The following is a 23,523-nucleotide window of genomic DNA, read 5'->3' as shown; positions in this document are numbered from 1 at the left end:
ATGGATTGAGTGGTGGAGATAGAGAGCTATAGAATAGGTGCCTTCCCTCGATGAGTCTTTTGACTCTCTGGAGGGACCATAATAATAATAATAAAAGCAAGAAATGTTATGTAAACAAGAATCAATTTTGCCTTGCTCATGTAATCAAGGATCTTTTAGATGATTGAATACAATTATTGTAAACAACACATGATATATAAAGAATTTTATTTCTAGAACATTTTTTCCGCCTGATCACTAGCCAATTGCTTAAGATGCTGCATAAGTGCTAAGACAACCATAATTCAGTAAAAGAACGTTTATCTATAAAAGTAATTTAATGAAGTATGGTTACTACAACTGTTACTGTTTGGTACATGTGCAAGCAAACATCTGCTTTTCTTAAACAACAAATGCCAAATTTGTGATTTAAAAGAAGAAATAGGAAAGTGAATAAAGAAAATAAACAAATTCATTCTTACCCATGGCTGTTCTACTTGTATGCTCAATGGTGTGTTTTCCTGGTATCCTCTCTCTTGAGGTTCCATTTGAACTAGAATTACATAGGAAATTTTATGAAATTTACATAAGAAAATAATGAAAAGTGCATTTTATCAAGCAACAAAACTTCAAGTTTAGATTTTGCAGAATGTTCAGCTGATAAATATAAGATACAGAAGATTAAATAAACCTTTAGTTAATGGATAGTTTAAAAAAACACAATGAATGCAATAACATTCTATATGAGTAGTTTTGTTCATGGAATAAATTTCTCCAAACAAAGTTTTTCATGTGTTTTCACTAAGGATGAAAATAAAGTAGGAATTAGTGCTGCATATGTTTTGGATTAGCGTGATTAGATTAGACTGTGGCAGGCAAATTTTAGTAATGGCCAGAAACTGTTGGCTAAAGTAAAACACATTCCTAAAACTATTTTTCATATCATGCTTTTGTTGGACTACACGCTTCAATATTCTGTCCCTTTTCCTCCAAAGCTGAAGCCATTACGTTATTTTACAAAATAAAAACAACACGATCAGTATTGCAAAACACTCGCAGTAACACTCTTGTGCTATAACAAACCAAACTACACAATCCTATTTGGAACCAGCCATCTAGATGACAATTTTCAACATGTTTAGACATGTAGAAAGTTTTTTACCTTGGGTATATACTATGTTAAAGATACCAAGCAATTTTATAAGCTAGATTTTAATCCTTTTTTCCAAGTAAGCAAACAGACAAGTCAGTCAAGTTTGGGCCTGAACATAGTTCTGAGGCAACTCGTAATAAAGGTAAAGTAAGCTCTTTACTTAGTATTTTCTCTAATGCAAAGCACATCCCCTTGCGGAGATGTATGATGCTATGCATTAAAGGTAAGGGCCACTACCCAGACTGGTTTCGACCTTTATTGAGGTCTCATCAGTGGGAGCCAGACCCAAAAATGCCAAGGTTGAAGTAATGCATAGCTTATAAATTTTACCTAAACAAGTTGCCACAAGGTGCTTTGACCTTATTAAATAAAAATCTCAGGATGAGAGTAAGATGTAGAAAGTTTTTTACCTTGGGTATATACTATGTTAAAGATACCAAGCAATTTTATAAGCTAGGTTTTAATCCTTTTTCCCAAGTAAGCCAACAGACTCCGCCTTTACTCGTAGGTGGTTTCCAGCCATTTCATGAACTGCCAGATTCTGGACTTTGGCACTAACATTATATATATATATATATATATATATATATGCGCTCAATGGACGCATTTTTTCAAAATATGAAAAAAAAAATTTTTTTTTTTTTTTTTTTCATATTTTTCACTGCAGGACTTAAAAATCAAATTTCATCTTTGTTAAATTTGTGTCTGCCCGTATATCGCGCAAGAAGTTATAAGTATCGAATTTAATTTTATTGTATCACTGAATAAGGTACTGTACAGAGGGCTTTTGCAGTCTGTGTCATTCTCAACAAATAGTGCAATTAGAAACAGATGGAATAAAAACGGTGCTAACTAATAAATCCCCTCTCACAGAAACTATGCTGTATAGACTTAAGCAAAACTATATGTTGCACCGAAACACAGCATCTAACTAAAAACTACTGTCCAATTTTTTCAATTATGAAATAAGTGTTTTTTTATTGCATTTGACATTCTCGATGTCATTATGACAGATCACAAAGGCTAACTTAAAATAAAAGACTACCAAGAATTGAAACATGCCATATAATGAATGTGTGAGTTCGCCTGCCACCTCAAACGCAAACAAGAAGCCATAAAATTCAACCAAGGGCTGAAACGTTTGTGTGAGTTGAGCCAGTCAGTAATGAGAAGTACCATCGGAACAATAAGTGACACCCTGTTGTGAATGTGTTAAAACTAATAGTGAATGTTGTTATGACAGTTTCAGATGTTATGGAATTCGAATGAAGAGAATTAGTGTTTCAACTCAACACTTATTGGTTGCTTTTGTCTTTGGGTCGCGCGATCTTTTGTTAATACCGCATCAATCATATGCATGTCTTTATGGCTGCTGTCTTGTGTAAAACAAAATTCAGCTTGTATGTATTGTAACAATTAAAAAAAACTTGAATAATTTATAAGCGTATAAAAGGATATCACCTGTAAATCGTTGCTGTGCCAGCAAAATTCTCAGTCGTGCCACCTCTGGCATGAATGCCATAGGTTCGCCACTAGCATTTACTGTATAAAGTTTATTGTTGAAAATTGTCTTCGTTTTCTGCCAGGAAAGCACATTTAAAATCATAAATGTGTTATTCTCAAGCAGAGCAGTTTATTTTCTGGTGAGTTACATACATATATAATGCTTTTATGTAAAAGTTTATTTTTATTGTAATGGCTACTAAAATTGCAACGAAAGAGAAAAAACCAACATTTAAGAGGAAATTCATTTCTCTCGAAGAAAAGAATTAAAATCTTGGATCAGTTGAAAATTGGAGAAAAACCAGGAGTTGTTGCAAGGACTCTTAATTTAAATGAATCAACAATTCGAACAATCAAACAAAATGAACATAAAATCCGAGAAAGTGTTATTACTGGGTCAACGGTAAGTGCAAAGCGTGTTGCTCGTGTTTGCGATATTCTAATAGAAAAAATGGAGAAATCTCTAATGATTTGGATAGAAGATTACACTCAAAAGAAAATTCCTTTGGATGGACACCTTATTAAGCAAAAAGCTCTCAAAGTTTATAAACATTTAAAAGAACTTGATCAAGATTCTTCAGAAGAAATCTCTCAGCATGGATTTTCTGCCAGTAAGGGTTGGTTTGAAAACTTTAAAAAGCAGTTTTCTTTGTATAATCTTAAAATCCAGGGAGAATCAGCATCAGCAGATGTTGAAGCTGCCCAGAAATACCCAGCAGAACTTTTAAAAATCATTAAAGAAGGTGGTTACAGTGCAGACCAGGTGTTCAATGCGGATGAATCTGGGTTATATTAGAAACAAAAATGCCAAAACGCACCTATATTTCGAAAAATGAAAGATCAGCTCCTGGATTCAAAGTTTTCAAAGATAGAATTACTCTACTGTTTTGTAGTAATACATCAGGTGATTACATGACAAAACCAATGTTTATTAACCGATCTGCAAATCCTCGTGCGATGAAAGGGCTCGACAAGTCCATCCTACCTGTTTATTGGCAGGCCAACAAAAAGGCATGGGTTACAGCTAGCATGTTTGAAAATTAGTTTTTCAAGTGTTTTGTACCCGATGTAGAAAGTTACACAAAGAAAAAGAACATGGACTTCAAAATTCTACTAATTTTAGATAACGCACCAGGCCACCCAACAAATTTAAGCCATCCGAATATTAAAATAACTTTTTTTGCCGCCTAATACTACTTCACTTATTCAACCACTCGACCAAGGAATAATATTAACATTTAAGTCATATTATATTTGGCGAACATTTCAATTAATTTTAGAAAAAATGGAATCTAATCCGAACATGACACTGCCTCAAGCGTGGAAAGAGTTTTCAATATTGAATTGTGTAAAAATTATTTCTCTGTCCGTTAAGGAATTAAAACCCTCTACGTTGAATGCTTGCTGGAAAAAAAATATGGCCTGAAGCTGTAATGGAACAAAATTTGAAGCTGTAATGGAACAGTGGATTCCGAGCTACGTCGTATAATAAACGTCGCACACATTTTTGGTGGAGAGGGCTTTTGCGATGTGGTTGAAAACAAAATTAGTGAATTAATTGATGGAGAAACAGATTTAAATGAGGAACTGGAACAATTAATAGATGGCGTCGAACCAAATAGCAGGTAAAGTTCTGCTGAAGATTCAGATTGTGATGAATCCGTAAAAGAATTCAGTTTAAAGAAATTGGCAGAAGGATTGGACTTGGCAAGAAAGTTAGGAAGTTATTTTATGGATAATGATCCCTCAATGGAGTGCTCAGGAAAATTCAAGAGACAATTGGATATTTGTTTAGTGCCATATTATGAACTTAATAAAAAATTGCAACATAGTGGAAAGCAAAGTCTTATTACTGACTTCTTGATGACTAAACCAGCCAAAGTATGCAATGAGAATTATCCAAATGATGTCCAAGAGATTTCAAGTGGTGACGACATCCGGCCACTTAAAGAACATCTACGAAATGTTATTTCTGAAGACAGCGATGACGATTAAAATATGCGCTTTATTTTATTGTGTCTAAAACATTTATGTATTATGCGCAATGAAATTTATGTACAATTTTTAATTTTTATAATTTTATACTACATATTTGTCATAGTTTATGTTTGCTTAACTTACATGAATTAAATAAAAATATTGTTTTTGTTGGATATGTCATTGTTGTTTATATAATTTAAAAAAAAAAAAAAAACGATTTCGGAACCTAACCCTACTTTTTCTATGTGATCTATGTCTCGTATAACGCGGCATTTCTATGGAACCTAACATCTGCATTATACGAGGGTTACCTGTAGTGATTTCATATATACTTTTTTTTTTTTTTTTTTATATAATTCCATTCCTAGTGACCAGTTTATAAAAACCATGCTCAGATTTTTTTCTAGTATAACAGCAATTATAGAATGAGAATCATATTTCCCACAGTCTACTTTGATAATTTTAATAACAACAGTAGAAGAATACAAACTAAGATATCTAGCTTTTTTGAAATCTTTTCTTTTCTTTCTTTCTTTCTTTTTCTTTTTTTTTTTTTGCTTGTAAATTTACATTCTGAAGATTGTTTTAAATGAACACCAAATGGCATAACCATTCTCAGGTAATCTTGCTTCCTGTAAGTAAAAACTCTAGTCCTCATGGCCATGCTTCCTTTAAACAACTTCCTAGGTTATCTTCTTTTTCTCTCTCATCTAATCATGTATGGGAAAATTGCTTTAGCATCTACTAAATAAAAGCTCTTAAGTACTTTATATGTTTCTATCATATACTTCTGCTGCACCTATCAGACAAACTATGAAACCCACAAACCTTCAATCTAGCTACATAAAAAAAAAAAAAAAAACTACACCCAATATTAATGTACTAAGGGTTTACACTGGTAGAAAGGCTTATATTTTGGCTATTCATAACTATTATTTTTGAGGAAATTACATTTACTGAATATTAATTACAATAACTTTTAATTAATACTTCCATATTTTGGCAAATTCAAATTGCCATCATCAGGGAAGGAACACAGAACAATGGTATGTGCACACAGTACTTACCCAGTGTAAGTGCCTATGTAAGTGAAGCTGAAGAAAGGCAACCAATTTGTATGTGGGTGAATCAATACCATCCATAATGGAGCATACAGGCACATTTTGTTTATGGATTTTTGGAAGCCCATGACCTCCTCTACTCCTACTTTTCTTTAGAAGTAGAGGAGGACATGGGCTTCCAAGTGCTCTGATCTATGTATTGGTGGGGGGTCATAGTCTAAAGGAAAGTAGGTGGAGCAATCTTTAAGCAGGGAGGCAAGCTTTTTAACCAAAAAGATGACACAGGTAGGCTTGCCTCCTTGCTTAGAGATTGCTCTACCTACTTTCCTTTAGACTATGACCCCAACCAATACACAGATCAGAGCACTTCACAGACTTCTTAAAAATATCACTAATAAATGAAAGCCAATTAACTCTTACCCTCCCTCCAGATATATGGGCTACCAAAAATCCATAAATAAAATATGATATTACATACAAATTGGCCAAAGTGATCTCACAATATACTGACAATACTGATTCACACATAAAAAAGCTCAGCTCACTTTAAAGTCACCACAGAAAACCTCACACTCCAACACACTGACATAAAGGTCAGCTTTGATGTCCTCTCTATTCACTAATGCCCCACTCAAAGACAACCTGGACATTATCCAAGCCATATTTCTTCCCAATAAATACCTCAGCCCTGTTTCAGTTCACCATGAACTCTGGCTATTTTGCTTGGCAAGGGAAATTCTACAAACAGATAGAGGGGACAGCTATAAGTTCCCTGCTTTCTCCAGCACTGTCCAACTATTTCATGGAGACCTTTGAAGAGAAAGCCATAAAATCTGCCCCACATAAACCCACTGTTTGGCTATGCTAAGTAGATGATGTGTTTTCCATTCGGCCACATGGCCTGAATACTCTCAACATTTTCTTAACATATCTAAAACATCAAACATTGCAGGATCCAGTTCACCTTAGAAAGGAAACAACATTCTCTCCTTCTTAGACAACTTGATTACATGCCAGCCTGATATGGATCCTGTCATTCCCCATTTACAGAAAACCCACACATATTGGTAGAGACATCAACAGCCCCCCCCCCAACAATATGGGATTATAGAAACCCTATATAACAGAGCAAAATTAATCAGTTCTGATAACAGTGCCCTAACTACTGAAGTTGATTGCATTCTCAAAACTTTCTTAGCCAACGACCACAACCCCAACCAAACCTCAAAAATATTAAACCCCAAAACTGCAATCCCTCCAGAACAGACTATACAAAGTATCACCATGTGATATATTTGGCACACATCCAAAAAATTAACAAAAATCCTAAAGAAATACAACCTTATAACCACCTAAAGACCACAATGGGTATCCTTTATCTGCTTTCCCAAAGACCAGTCACATTCTCTATATATACTAGGTGTTTACCATGTTCCTTGCAGTTGCAGAACTTGGAACCTAATAAGGTTGGTCGTACAACAGCCTAACAGGCAGGACAGCCAACATCAGTATTTCTGAACAAATGGACTACATCCAGTTCCACCATTACAGCCACGCTGGACTTACAGACCATGCTTTAGATATCCACCACAGGATATGCTGGAAGAAGGCCACTCTACTCAACCATAGCAAATACAAATATGAGAAGCTATATAGGTATTATTTCTGGGAAAATTCCTATGTTACTCCTCTTAAAAAACTATTGTTTTTAAGACTATTTTGTCTGCTTTTGTAACATAAAAATTAGGTCACAACTCTGACTAGTAAGAGCACTTCAAAGGCAGAAACACCAAGCCAATGTGACATAGCATCCGCTTACCCCATGAGTTCCGAGAACGACACACGGTCGAAACGGCTCACACCCCGCTAACCCTCTCCTCTGTCCCCCTTTTCCCATACCCCCCCAAAAAAGATTTCTATTTTCAGCCCCTCTTTCATCTCTTCCCCCCCTCCAAAAAAAGCACCCTTAAAAATAATAATATATGTATATATTATATAAAAAAACCCAGGTTTTTCAAATTAATTCTCCCACATTGTCACACATCCCCCCACTTTTTCCAAAACTCGCTCTCCTTTTAAACACCCTAACAGCAGAAGTATTCACATCGCAGAAAGAAGACAGCCAACAACATCCAAAAAAAGGTATGTGCGATTTTTCTTCCTCTATTATTCTGCATACATTTGTCTCAAAAAAATACACCTGTAATATCCTAAGAATTCTTGAGTAAAAAGCCAATGACATTAAAAAAAGGGACACTCCTAAATGAAAGCAGGAAAATTGATCTTTCATGAGTGGAAGTCACATTAAAAAGAAGTTTCAGAAAAACATAACATAATTTAGTTGCCAAGTCCTAAACTGCCAGCTTACTGCATCCAAGTAGACATCTAGTAACGAGATGCAATACAGGGAGCTAAGAAATGGATTGGGCCCCTCTAATTATACAACAACAGTGCTTAACTCATCTCTTCTAAAGAATAAATGGAGTTTAAAATAAAATAAGGCACAATTTACTGATCCACAGATATAGACAGTTATGAAGGAAAGTAAATAAGATAAACCAAATGATGTAGAAAAATCAGCATTGTTGCTCTTAAGTTCCTTTTGTTTTTAGATTTCTTGGGTGATGTCAATTTTTTGATTAAGTTAACATTGTGAATGAGATGTTAAGGCATTATTTATCCCTTGGTTGTAATATGCCATTCCTTTTGTGGTGCTCATTCCTCCCTTTCTAAACTGAGTTTTTGCTGCCTTCATATTTATCTTTTATATTCTTTCCAAAACTTTATGACTTTTGATTAGTTACTTGGAATATTAATTTCTCTGCATTTTCCTCTATAATCTCTAAAAGAACATGCTGACTTAGTAGCCAGCAACTTTTGATTCATATCCGATTTCTTCCTATTCAACTTAATCATAGTAGTGATGAACACAGCAAAAGGTTTCATTAGGATATGGTGGTCATGTCTCAGTGGAATAAATAAATGATTATTGAAAACTCCACTATTATCAAAATCATAAAATACATGTATATACTACTTCTAAAATTTTTATTAATAGCAAAATTATTGAACATAATAAGCTTGCTATTATATTTATTACATAAAATACATAATTTAAAATCGCAAACAATGCTTGTTTGTATTAGTTGCAGAAACAACATTGAAAATATGTTGATGATAATAATAACTCAATGAGGTTTCATTATAAAATTAATTAGGAAAAAATTTTTCCCTCTGACATGTACTTATATCTTCAGGAAACACACATTGGTGCTATATTCATCTTCCTTTTTTGATATTTGAAAATACTCTGGAATATCTCTTATACAATATACATATGCTTTCCCAATTACTTTAGCATGACATTGAGTTAATGATATTAATGATACCAGAGATGGTCTAGAGCAGGGTGCGGTTGTGCACTGCACAAGGACGCTTGAAGATAGGGGTGCCATTTCACCATGGGAAACAATAAAAAATATATAAATTTTCTTATTCTTGAATTATATCGTTTGAAGTGAAATGTTATCAATATTACCACAGATTTTATTTCACAGAGTAAGCATCGACTCAGCGAAAATTTTATAAATATTCTCGATTGTTTATTATAGTTTTATTGGAAATTGTTAGTTTAAGACAGACCCTGAATTCATTCTTACGCCGTGCTTTGCCCAGTACTGTCGACAGGATGTAGCATAGAGGCAGCCTGCCTCACAGCGCTGCTTAATAAGGGTGCTCGTTCAGCCGTATTACGGCAACAAGATATTTTACAAAAATAGAGCATTTAGTTTACCAAATAAAGAGGCGCCGTTTCCCATTGACAGTTAAATATGTGCTCATTATATTTTATTAATAAAAAAAATTATAGTCATACATACTAAAACTAAACATTTTAGAACCCACTTATTAGATACATAAGGAAACAACCCATAAAGTATCACATGATGTGAATTTCATAAACTTTTATAGTCTATATATATATTAAATTATATTATGCATGAATTCTCCTACTCAAATTGGAGTCTCTATTCGCCCTGAATTTCACATTTGAGCGATAATTCGCTCCCTGCAGTAAACAATACGCTATCCCCAACAGCTATTATACTGCAGAAACACGAAAACCAATTAGTTTTATCATGTCACCGGATAAGGTTCACAGATATCATTTGCAGACTGTGTAATATATTTTTCAACAAATAGTGCAATTACAGACAACTGGGAATATAAATACCAATGAATCACATCCTCCCTCCAACAGAAACTGCTATATACAGCAGGTGCAACATATGGTTTTTGTTTTATTGTCCAGATTTCGCTTCCATACATTAAGACTGGTAGGGTTAATGTATTGTATACTTTTAGTCTGGTTTGTTTTTGAACTAGGTTTGGTTTAAATATAGAGTTAATTATGCCTGTTATTTTTAAATATTTTGCAATTCTTACGTTTATATCTTTTTCGTTTTCATATGTGATCGTACATCCTAGGTAGTTAAATGAATTCCTGTTCTAAGCTCTTGTTATCTATTACTATTTTAGTTCTTGCTGGATCTTGTCCTTTAAAGGACATAGTTTTTGATTTTTCTGTTGATATTATCATACCATAATCTTTGGATATCTCATTTAGATCTAAAATAGCTTTCTGTAGTTTATCTTCAGAATTTGTAATTATTATTTGGTCGTCGGCAAAGAGGAGTTTATAAAGTTTATAAATTATAAATATATTAATCAGCTGAGGGACCATAGCTAAAAATCCCGTATATATGCAGGATAGACTATCAGCACGCTGACAGCTCGAATTAAATTAATAAACATAGGTTATTTATGAGCTATAAAACCCTTTAGATGATCTTTGTTTATACATACTGCAATTGGCCCTTTCTTGATACTTTTTTGGTGTATTTTTGCATCATTTCGTTTTGTGCGTTACAGTAACAGTGTTACTGGGCAGTTGCCTTTTGTTTTATAAAATATATTTATTGTTTAGTAAATTTTTTGTGAATTTGGATTATTATTCACGCAAAGTAAGTATATCTATTATATTTTTTGCTAAGTTTGAAAATCAGTTAAATTGTTTCATTTTAGTTAATTATCTTATTTTGAAAACAAAAGATTTTTATGTTATGTTGGGTAGACGTCTAGAAAATAAATAATTTTCAATAAGAGATTTATTTATATATTTGTTCTTCTTCTGGTTGGAAGACATTGGGGTTGGGGTCCTTTTGCTACTTTCTTTGATAAATAATTTTAATATTCTAGAAATTTCTTAATTATTAAACAATTACCAGAATGTAAAAAATATTAAATAAATATCACTGAGAAATCAATCAGTGGCCAATATCTCTACATGTTAATTTTCAAAAAATACCTAAAATGTAAGCATAGTTATTATTCAAAACATCTGAAAAATCAAATTCTGTAATAAAAAAAAATAGTCTTGGGCCATTCACTTTAAAAATAATAGTCAGTTAAGCAATTAAAAAATAAGTTTAAGGGAAAATTTCAGAAATTATTATTTATTTTGGTGGACAACTTTTAACGCTCTTCTTATTTTAAAGTCTAACCAAGTGTGTAAACCCTAGATGTCGAAAAAAAGCCAAAGAAGTTATCTGGTGCACAAAACAGGAAAAGACAATTGCAACATAAATTGGCTGGATCGCTGAATAAATTTTTAACTTCAGGACCACATAAAAAATGAAGAACAGAAAGTTCTGACGAAGCAAGTACTCTGTATAGCTCTACTACAGAAAAAGAGAGGACACAAGATAACTATGAAAAAACAAATGTTACATGTGAAAATGAAACTGGCCTAACTGGATTGTTTACAGAAGTTGCAGCAGAAGAAATATTGGATTCCGATTCAGCGAAACACGAAACTTCAAATTTTACTTTAAATTTTAATGTTAATGATCCAGGTACTTGGCCAAATCATATAACTACCAAACTTAGAGATTGTTTAGTTGAGCATTGCTCGCGTCAAGTAGTTAATAAAGAATTTCCCAAAGATAAATCTGGCCGCAAGCTTTCCAATTCATACTATAAGGGTCAAAGCTGTATAACTGAGAGGAGACCTCCACATAGCCTTTAAAGGAATGCGGAGAACCGACCAGGGCTTCTGACCTAATGTCCAATCCTCACCTTCTCGTGGTGCACCCTGTTGGGTATCTACTTTGATACTGAACGAACGAGGATGGGCTGGCAATTTGGGATTTAGCCGACCAAATTGTATTCTTATTGGTTAAACCAAAATAAAAAATGATGGTACAACATGACAAAATTTCATGCCGGCTGGGGCGTCGCCCGGTTAAACAAGGCCCCCGCTGTTTTCGCCAGGGAACCAGGGCGAACAGCGAAAAGTCAGCTACTGGAACAAATCTGAAAACAAACCCCAACTCAACATCACCAGAGTTAAGGATCGGTACTATCAACGTAAGAAGCCTGAATGGCAAAGAAATGGAGCTAGCTGAGGAATTAGATAAGTACCAGATCGACATAATAGGGGTGACTGAAACAAAAAAGACCAAAACTGGTGAGATCTTTCTGAGCAATAAATACAAAATGTTATATTCAGGCAATGACAATCAAGGAAAAGAAGGAGTAGCCATAGTATTCAACACAAAATACGAGGCTAATCTTCTTGAATGGCAGTCAGTCTCAAGTAGAGTAATGTGGGCAAATATGAGAATGGGGAACTGGACAATGAGACTTATTTGTGCCTATGGTCCCACAGAAGGTTCTACTAAGGTAGAAGTGGAGGAATTTTTTGAGGCTTTAGAAAAAGCAACTGACACAATGAAAAATGAAAAGTTGGTCCTTGTTGGGGATCTAAATAGTAGAGTAGGAAATGATTGTGAGACTTACAAAAATATTTTGGGAAAATTTGGAGAAAAGAGCAAAGCTAATAATAATGGCAAATATCTGTTGGATTTCTGCTCAGGACATGGACTGGTTATTACTAACACCATGTTCCAACATAAAAATGTGCACAAATTCACATGGAGAGAAGAGGCTAGGAATAAGAAAAGTCTCATTGACTATGTTATTGTTGATAGTGATGTTTTCTCCCTGGTGCAGGACACCAGAGTGTACAGAGGATTTGAAATTGGAAGTGATCACTATTTAGTCTTGAGCAGGATAAAATTGAATTTCATATTGAAAAGAATAACATGTAAGAAAGTTTTAAAGCGAATAAAAGTTGAGCAGCTCTCAGATGTAAACTGTAGACTAAAATACAGAAATATTATTGAAAAGAAAATGAAAGAGTTTGAGAACAGGAATCAAACCTTGGAGATTCAGTGGCAAACTCTGAAGGAAACATTGATTGATTCTGCCAGAGAGGCATGTGGTGAGGTTGTGTGCAAAGATAAAAAAAATCAGAACTCCCTGGTGGACACAGGAAGTTAAAGAGGCAGTGAAGGAAAAGAAGAAAGCATATCAAAAGTTCCTGGCAAATAAGTCAGCTTTTACTCTTACAGAATACAGAGACAAATGTAAGAAAGCTAAACAGTGTGTAAAACTAGCTAAACAAAAGTCATGGGAGGACTTTGGCAAGAATATAGAAAATAAATATCAAGAAGGTGGCAAAATATTCTGGAGGTTGTTGAAGAAGCTTAGGAATGGAGGAAAGAGTGCTGTAAAAGGAATTAGAGATGATAAAGGTGAAATGAAAACAGGAGAAAAAGATATCCTTGAAGTATGGAGTAATTACTTTGAAAAACTGCTAAATGAAACAAGCAGTGATGACAGCACAGTGATAAAAAACACTGACCAGGCATGCAGTCAGGAATACATATCCATACTTGAAGTGGAAAAAGCCATCAAAGGCTTGAAATGTGGAAAGGCAGCAGGAGTAGATGATATTCGACCAGAAATGCTGAAGTATGGTGGTATAAGAGTCTTACAGTGGCTGCACTGCATAGTTCAGAAAGCCTGGACAGAGGGACGAATTCCCGATGATTGGAGTAGAGCTCTCATAGTACCCATATATAAAAAGGGAAATAAAACTGAATGTGAGAATTACAGAGGTATTTCCCTACTGAGTGTTCCTGGCAAGATCTATGCAAGTATACTTGAGAAACGGTTGAGAAGAATTGTGGAAGAAAAGCTTGGTGAAGAACAAGCTGGATTCAGGCCAAATAGAGGCTGTCAGGATCAGATCTTCACTTTACGACAAATAGTCGAGAAAGCATGGGAATATAACAAAGATCTGTATTTAAGTTTTGTCGATTTGGAAAAGGCATATGACAAGGTGCCAAGAGAGAAGCTATTCAATACGCTGCAGTTATATGGTGTCAATGGGGCATTATATCAAGCAATACTTAGTCTTTATTTGAGTTGTGAGTCAGCAGTTAGAATTGAAGGAAGTACAGGAAGATGGTTTAATGTTAAATCTGGTGTGAGACAAGGATGTACATTATCCCCTCTGTTATTCATTATCTATATGGATCACATTATGAAGGAATGTGGTATTAAACCTGATATGAAAATTGGAGATGTTAACGTCAGCTCTTTGCTTTATGCGGATGATGTTATACTTCTAAATAAATCCGCTACAAGTCTGCAAGATTCTCTGACTAAATTGAATAGCTGTTGTAATAGATATGGTATGAAGGTCAGCAATAAAAAGACAAAGACAATGAAAATAGGCAGAATCATTGAAAATGTCAACTGTGTTGTGAATGGAGAACCTGTGGAACAAGTAAAACATTTCAGCTACTTAGGCACAATTTTTACTGAAGATGGTAAACTAAATATAGAAATAGACAACAGAATCAGCAAAGCTGGTATCGTGGGAAGTCAATTGAATAAATTCATATGGAATAAGAAAGAAATTAGTCGGAACACTAAATTAGCTGTATACAAGACTGTGTTCAAACCAATTTTAACTTATGGATCTGAGAGCTGGGTCAGAAGTAAAACACTTGACCAAAGACTAGAGACCGCAGATATGAGAGTCCTGAGAAAGATTCGAGGCGTGAACAGATGGCATCAATGGCAATATCATATTAAAAATGAGGATATTAGGAAACAACTTGACATTGTCAGCATCCAGGAATGCGTTAGCAGAGCTAATCTCAGATGGTATGGTCACTTAAATAGAATGGGAGAGGAAAGATTAGCAAAACAAGTGTTCTCTGCCAGGTTGGCAGGAAAACGACCCAGAGGAAGACCAAGATATAGGTGGATTGATACGGTACAAAGTGCCTTAGATGATAGAAATATAAGATCTGATAATGTTGGAGTCTTGACAAGTAACAGACTGATTTGGAGGAAAATTGTTGATAGGAAGTTAGTAATGATGTAATTTTTTCATGTAGTACTGTCATATCCTGTACACCCCTTGAGGGTACATGGCAGGAATTTGATGATGATGATGATGATGATGACTATTATCGAACTTTAGCAAATGGAGAAAAACTTTTACGAAGTTATTTAGTTTATTCAGAATCGCGAAATTCGGTTTTCTGTTATTATTACAAAATATTTGGTAGTCAAAATTCCCAACTTACTAACAAATACGGTTGTAACGATTGGCAACATTTGAGTCATATACTAAAAATACACGAGACAAGTTCTGTACACATTAAAAACTGTTCAAAATACAGCGAATTTAAAATGTCGGTGATTAAGAAATGCATTATGGATTGCACACAACAAAGATTATTACGAAACTGAGAAAAAATATTGGCAATCTGTTATAGAACGGTTAATCTACATAATACAATATTTATCAAGACAGTGTATAGCTTTTAGAGATTCTTCACAAAAACGTTTTGAAAATGATAACGGCAATTTTTTAAAGTTAGTAGAAACTTTCACTAAATTTGATTCGATAATGAAAGAACACTTGCATCACATCCAAACATCACAAAAAAGTAACATTGCTCATTATTTAGGTGATAAAATACAAAATGAAATCATCCGTATAATTTCTGAAGCTATAAAACAAAAAAATTTTAGAAATGGTTAAAGTGGCAAAATATTATTCATTAATTCTTGACACTACTCTGGATATAAGCCACACAGAACAATTATCTATTGTTATTAGATTTGTTAATCAAAATAAAGATACAAATATAGCAAAAATTCATGAACATTTTTTGGGTTTTCAATCTGTAGAAGATACCACACTGGGCAAGGACTATTTCAATTTATAAAAAATTATTTAAAATTATTGAATATTAACATTTCAGATTTACACGACCAAGCTTATGATAATGGTTCAAATATGTGAGGCAAACATAATGGACTGCAGAAAAAAAATCCTTGAAATAAATTCAAGGGCTTTTTTTTATTCCTTGTGCTGCTCATTCATTAAATTTGGTAGTTAATGATGCAGCTAAGATATCCTGTGAAACTAAATTTTTTTGGGGTAATACAGGAATTATATAATTATTTTTCAATATCTGTAAAGTGTGCTATATTAAAAAAAACACATTCGTGTTTTTAATTTGAAACCACTTTCTGCTACTAGGTGGGAAAGTAGAGTAGAAGCAATAAAGCCACTTAAAAATAATATCAAGTAAATTTACCAGGCTATTTTTGATATTACGGAAGATGAAACTAAAGATATCAATTCTAGAATTCAGGCAGACAACTTAATTTCAAAGATTTATTCGTTTAAATTTATTTGCTCTGTTAATGTTTGGTATGAAATCTTAAGTCTTGTAAATGTTGCAAGCAAAATAATGCAGAATCCAACATCTGATATAGGAAAAATTACAAAAAATCTTGATTATGTTATACAAGAATTAAATACTTGCCGAACAGACCAATATTTTGAAAATATTATTAGAACTGAAGAAGTAGCAAACGATCTTAATATTGATCCTATTTTTCCAGACATTCGCAAAAGAACAAAAACAAGAATGTTTGGTTACGAAGCATCAGATGAGACAACGCATGATCCTAAACAAAATTTTAAAATAAATTTTTTCTTCATGATTTTAGACACGACAATAACTTCAGTCACAGAAAGATTCATACTCTTAAAACAACATAGTGAGGACTTTAAAGAGACATTAGCAAATTAAAAGATTGGAGTGATGAAGATTTAATGAAACATTGTAAAGATTTGCACTTTAAACTGAGTGACAATCAAGATTCCAACAATCGCGATATTGATGGTATGACTTTATTTGAGGAATTAAAAACTTTGCAATATTTTATTAAAAAAGAGTCGGCTCCTCAGGATGTTTTAAATTATATATACGAAAATAAATTAACTGACACGTTTCCGAATACTGCGATTGTGATTCGTATTTATTTAACATTATAGATATCTGTAGCATCAGGGGAAAGAAGTTTTTCAAAACTGAAACTAATAAAAAATTATTTGCAGTCAACAATGTCTGGAGAGCATCTAAGGGATTTATCAATTATATCAATTGAAAATAATATTATGGATTCATTAGACATTAAAGATATTATTAAAAATTTTGTGGCAGCTAAAGCAAGATGGATAAATATATAAAATAAATCTACATTTATGCTAATTGTTATATAGTTAAAAGCATATATCCAAATTATCTTTGTTATGTAATATTTCTTTTTATATAAAATAAATGTAATTTTTGTTTATATATATATATAAACAAAATATATATATATATATATATTTATATAATTCTCTTGTATTTATATATTAAGGAATAAACATTTTTGAAAATTTATTATTAAAAATTCCTTATTAATGAATTTCAGTGATTACAATGTTCTACTACTGTTAAATAAAATTTATTTTTATGTATGCATATAAACTGTTTTGTCCTTTTAAAAAAGTAAAATTTCCACAAAAATTTTTCATGGAAACTTATTTTATGGGGCGCTGAAAAAAATTTTGCACAAGGGTGCCTCCTACCCACGGCACGGCTCTGGTCTAGAGTGTGATAAGAAATGTAACTAATACAAAATCCCTGCAAGATGATTTGAACAGATTTGCTATATAGGCAAATGACAATGTCTGTTCAATGTTGTCAAGTAAAGTTATGCATTTTGGATGGAGCAACATCATAAGTGCAGAATATATTAATGGAAATATGCTGGAAGTTATCAATGAAGCTAGAGACTAAGGGTTGTTGTGGAGTGCGAGTTCAAGTTTAGGGACATATTGTTAAGGTAGTTCAATCATCACAATGACTAACAAGCACTGCTAAAAGAGAAAGCTAACTTGTAGGAAAATAAGGAAGTTATACTCCCACTTTACAAGGCCTCAATAGGAGCACAACTGGATTACTATGTGCATGCACTGGTTCCAAGGAGGAGACACAGTGGTGAGTAACCAAGATGATAACTGGACTATGCCATGAATTGTTGAATTGTGCAATTGAGGACAGACTGATGGAATGTGGTCTTTGAAGAATAAAGAGAAGAGCAGATATGATAGAAAATTAATAATTAGTAAGGGGAATCTTAGTAAAGATATAAGATATTTTGCAGTTTATGGATAGTGGAGGCAGACCCCCAGGGTCATCCCAAAAGGTGGCTAGGGATGTTGATAGGAAGCATGCTAGATTTAAGTTCTTCTCATGGTGTATGTGGGTGGAATGAGTGTCTTTGGTAAATGTGTTCATAAAGTAATATGGCAGGTATTTAAGTATGCATATCTAAATGGGCCCTCCCTCAATGAGTTCTTAGACACCTTGGAGGTGCATTCATAATAATAATTTACTCTTTATTAATATTTATTAAATCTACTTCTCTTGGAATGAACAAGCTTGTCCTTAAATTATTAAATACCATATAGGAGTGGCAGGGATTTTCTTTCCCAGAAATTTGGGTTTTTCATCCCACAAAATAGGCAAACTGGTGAGAAAAGCACACACAATTTCCATACATAATACACGGGCTTCACAGCCTAGTTGGTTTGGCTGTAAATCCAAACCAATCAACCAACTAATTATTAAATGCATAAGAAATGAACCTGGTACAAATATTATAGGTACAGATCACTTTTTTCTTTTGAATTAAAAACCTAATAAAAATAATTTTTAACAACTGAGAATTATATTCATTCACATCTGATAGTATAGCATAATATAAGATCAACAGTTAGAATATGAGAAATATAACAAAAATATTTAGTAGACCAAAATAAAAATTGGATGTCTGTTAATCACGTGACCACTCAGTGAAACAAACCATAGAAACTGCATTGTAAAGAATAATGATTAAGAAAGCTAAGTTTAAACAGAACACACAATACTGATATTTTTATGATGATCCCAAATAATGTTTGGCCTATAGTAGACTATTATCATTCTTTGCATTTGAATTGAAAACTGTTAAATGGATGATGGCTACTGCACTGAGTGAAGAATTTTTTGAGTGCTCTTCAGATATGAGAATAGCATTCTGGACTTTGGTGATTACAACACAGTAATAGCTCTTCAAAGTTAAAGCAATGCCTGCAGCAAAAGAGGAAACCTAGTTACACAGATGATGAGATAAGATATGAGAGAAAATTTGTTTTAAAAGATATCTTTAGTCTAAAAGATAAGGATATTACAATGATAAACATGGGAGGGAAAGGAATTTTTTTTTTTGCAAGAAATCAGCAAAATTGGGGATTTGGAATAATAAAATTCAGGAAAATTAGGAAAAGAAAACATTTGGACCATAAATAATGATATAACATGTAACAAATATTTTATACATCATGTTGCATTACTTTTTTCAAATCATTATAAAAAATATAGTTATTAAAGTAGAGACTACTAAAGTTTATATAAGTGTGAACTACTACGGTCTTATCTACCTTGATCTAATGTCTGGTAAACTGCATGTAGAACCACCATAAGATCCTGTTCGCAAATTGGTAACTGGACTTGCCATATGTTGAGAATATTTATTTAGCTGCTTAAGATCATCTATTTTAGTTTGATTATACAGATCATCTGCTAAAAAAAATCAGCTATTAATAAATTGAAGTTATGAAACAACAGATAAGCAAATTCAACTACTGCATTTCAGTAACTTTTATAACCCGATTAACATATAGTAAAATCCATTTAATCTGAAGTCCTTTGAGCTTTGGCTCAAGGGAAAGTATATTATTACAAATTTAACTGTTAGAAACTTTTCCAGAAAAGTTGTCAATTATACATTAACAGTTGATCATCATTATTTTACTGATATTCTACTGATTCTGTGCAAGCTAAGTTAGTGAACTAGTGATATAGAAGTAAAATGCTATATTCTTAAAAACTTTTTTGTGAAAATTTAGGAGTGCTTATCCATGAACTCCCTCCACCAAATTGAATAATTACTTGCATTCAACATTTAGAACACTTTGATGGCCTTTGTTTTTAATCTGATCTGAAAAAACAAAATCCCTTTTCCTCATCACATTGGCCGGATGGACTGTCAACTGTTCCATCTGACAAGAAAAAAGTGTTTCCCCCAAGTTTGGTTTTATACAGTACGATTACAACATGAAATTCAATCTAGAAGAAACAATCAATCCTAGTTCTATTTACATGACGGATGACCTAGGGTAACAAATATCTGTCTAAAACTAAGTCATTGTTAAAGGAGTAAACATATGGCTGGTTCACCCTAGAAACTGGTACATGTGAACCAACAATTTGGAAATTTTAAAGTTGGATTTCAGTACAGTAATTCAGATGTGGTCATATCAAAACAGTGATATTGCTAGATCCTGAATGGACGAATTTTAAGAAATTATTCATTCAGAATCTAACATGAGAATTCTAGCTAACTTAGATAATACCTGCTCACTAGCAGAAAGCTCTGATTTGTTGTATAGGAAATTGTGTAATAGTATATGAATTGTATCAGAAATATTTTGTAGTCGAAAACTAAACTGGAGAATTATAAGATTTTATGATTTTTTGTAAAAAGGAAATAGTAGTTAAACTTTGTCCTATTAAGCTGTCTGGAACGTCATAAATCGCCAGACAGTAAAGAGCATCAGTGCAAAGGTCGTGTCTGAAATGCACGTGTCGGCAGTAACGCTGCAGGGTACTGCATACGCGGAAGATGACGCAAGCACGCTTCCCGAGAAGACAGACCTAATGGCAGTAAGGAAATTGAGGATCATCTTGAGGGCAATACGCGCCATATTGCGAGGCTTTTTGTTCCTGATTTCACCTCGAGGATTCCTGACCAATGGACGGAGAAAGGACGAGCCAGGGTCCTACGATGTCAGACGGCTGGCAGTCTTTCTGAGTATGTCGAGCAAGATCCCAAGACGAGCTGCACGCGAATCATCGGCCTACGTAGAAAATATGCCAGTCGCTGGATGCCCCACTCAAGAACCAAGGAGCGGAAATAACCCTCAGTCGAGGCAGTGATAAGTTCGAGTCTGGAAAAATGTAGAAGGGACGATGTGGCCATAAGCCAGGCGCAGAAACAACTGATCGAAGGATGACCTGAACAACATAGGGCAGTTAACAGATCTTCGGAAAGAACTGGGTAATGTAAAGATCTTTACTATATGTTTTGAAAGAGATAGAAATTAATGTTAGATTAAGTTATGTGGACAATCCATAGAGGACTCTGATAAGAATTTGTAATTTGAGACCACAAAATTCTGTTGAACAAAGAAAAGTCAGGAATGAATCTATATAGTTGCATGTGACTGAAATTATATGTGTATTTGTATTTTGTGGATGACCTTTACCAGATAGTAACAAGTTGTATAAAATGTCTTTAAGAGTAGCATGTATAAGAGAATTGATTTAGAGTAATATCGTCATTTAGTTCTATTGTTTTGTGTGATTAGCATTGTGATCTGAGTGCATTTTGATTAATTTAGCATTGTGTAACTAGCTTAGCATGAGATATTAACCTAGTAAGAGATTTGGAAGTCTTAGTATTTTAATCCAATTTTGTTGTAATTGTAATTAGTTCCAATAAACATGTTTTGTTGCATATACCTGACTCATGCTTGAATTCGAGAATTCAAATTACACTTATAAAAAAATTAGAACCATAGCAGGAGGGATTTTGATGAATATGTTTAAGTGATAGATCATTGGCCACGACTGCAATTAGTACCGATATCTATTTAGTGTGTGTTAGAGTGAATGCTAATCAATCTAGGAATATTCCCTGAACCTGAATAAACTCATGTTACAGGATATTGGCTGGCGCAGCAATAAAAAATAAATTTGCCAGTATCTGAAAAGGAATCATTCCTAGGTAGAGTCGAGTTAGGCACACATAAGGAAATATATTAAAGAGGAGATTGTATGATTAAAAGGTATATAGTTAAGTTAACAGAAATAAGAGAAATAAAGATAAAAAAGATAATCATAATATATAACAATATGACCATATCAAGAGTAAAGCAACTCTGTTGGCACTATAAATCAGTGTAGTGTTTGCAGTCCCACAGTAATCCTTTCTGTGTTTTACTTTTGCATTGTGAACCCTGACCTAATCTGTATTAACTCCCAAATTCTTTATTAGGGAGAATAAAGGAGTTAAACTTTATCAAAGTAAACTCATGTCTTGCATATCAAAAAATTCCCAAATTTTCCCTGATAAATTTTCTATATACTTCCTCTATTAATATGACTTATTTTCTTTACTTATATTGCCTCATGTATACAGTATTCTCTCTATTTATGTGCTGGTAGAATAGACTGACATTTCATTCAAAATACTGAAAAACATCTTTTCAGTGCTGAGAACAGAAGCCAGCCAAACCTTCCTTGCTGACTTATTTTCAAACTTTTCTTTTAAACATTTAAATTAAAAAATAAAATGCAAAACTTGAGTCTTTGTTTGCAAATCAGGGTTAACTAAAAATGTGACACTTATAAATTAAATTATGTTCTAGTGAAATAAAGTGCAGCCCAGTAAAGTTAGTTGGAGTACGAAAAGAAATTCACTACACAGGTAGCTCAAAAGAATAACTTTACTTCACACCCTTTACATCTTGTAAAGGATGTGAAGTCCTTTACAAGACTATGCTGTAATGGCACCTGAATGTGCACAGATTTAGTCTTCTGGGTTAATGGAAAGGCTGCAAAGACTTACAAAGATGATATCAGGATTATGGAAAATGCAGATTATGAGGATAAATTGATAGTAATTGATAGGACTGCAGATAGACAGGAGAAAGGGAGTAATATGACAGAAGAATAAATAACTTTACAACACTTTATATCAGAAGCAGATGCAATAGTTCCAATAATGAGTGCTCACTTTGCTAAGATCTATCAGATTGGTGTATATAAATGCACAGTGCTACCACTACACTGGATAAAGAGATGGAGGTGCACGAAGAGATTCTAGAGCCATTACATAATGTTACGTCGTTGTTTCCTCTCTATTTTCTAAACTTGTATACCTCTTTAACCTCTATTATCTTTTCTTCTGTGTAGCCTATCTTGATTCTACCCAGGGATATTCCCTTTTCGGATACTGGCAAATTTGTATTATACTGCGCCAGCCAGTATCCAAAAACAAGAATTAATTCAAGTTCAGGGAAATATTCCTAGATCATTGGCATACACTCTAACATGCACTTAAATAGATATCGGTACTTTGCAGTTGTGACCAATGATCTATTACTTAAATATATATCTAAAATTTCTCCCGCTAAGGTTCTAATTTCATAAGTGGTAATTTGATATCTCGAATTCAGGCATGACTAAGGCATATGCAATAAAACATGTTTATTGGAACTAAAAGACAAGTACAACTAAATTGAATCAAAATACTAAAACTTCTAAATCTCTTGCTAAGTTAAATCTCATGCTAAGATAGTTAAACAATTCTAAATTAATCAAATTCGCCTAGACAGATCAAAATGATAATCATACAAAAACAATGGAAAGCAATGAAATATCGCACTAAATTAAGATCCTCTCATGTATG

General features: G+C 33.4%; 1 protein-coding gene across 3 annotated transcripts in view; it reads right to left on the bottom strand.

The window, feature by feature from the left end:
• The window catches only part of Patronin (calmodulin-regulated spectrin-associated protein patronin), a 358,788-nt gene that overhangs the window by 225,921 nt on the left and 109,344 nt on the right, over positions 1-23,523 (bottom strand). For 2 of the 3 annotated variants that reach the window (XM_090407071.1, XM_090407073.1), the window contains exons 9-10: positions 19,430-19,571; positions 462-532 (exon numbers count right to left, since the gene is read on the bottom strand). In XM_090407071.1, coding sequence (XP_090263197.1) covers positions 462-532; positions 19,430-19,571 — 213 coding nt within the window. The remainder of the gene's footprint in view (positions 1-461; positions 533-19,429; positions 19,572-23,523) is intronic. The other variant, XM_090407072.1, reaches the window with a different exon arrangement.

Source organism: Typopeltis vanoorti, chromosome 17 (assembly GCF_054136105.1).
Source record: "Typopeltis vanoorti isolate ZY-2024b chromosome 17, IOZ_Tvanoo_1.0, whole genome shotgun sequence".
Classification (NCBI taxonomy): domain Eukaryota; kingdom Metazoa; phylum Arthropoda; class Arachnida; order Uropygi; family Thelyphonidae; genus Typopeltis; species Typopeltis vanoorti.
Note: the sequence above shows the minus strand (reverse complement) of the source record. Positions and strands in the feature narration are given on the sequence as shown.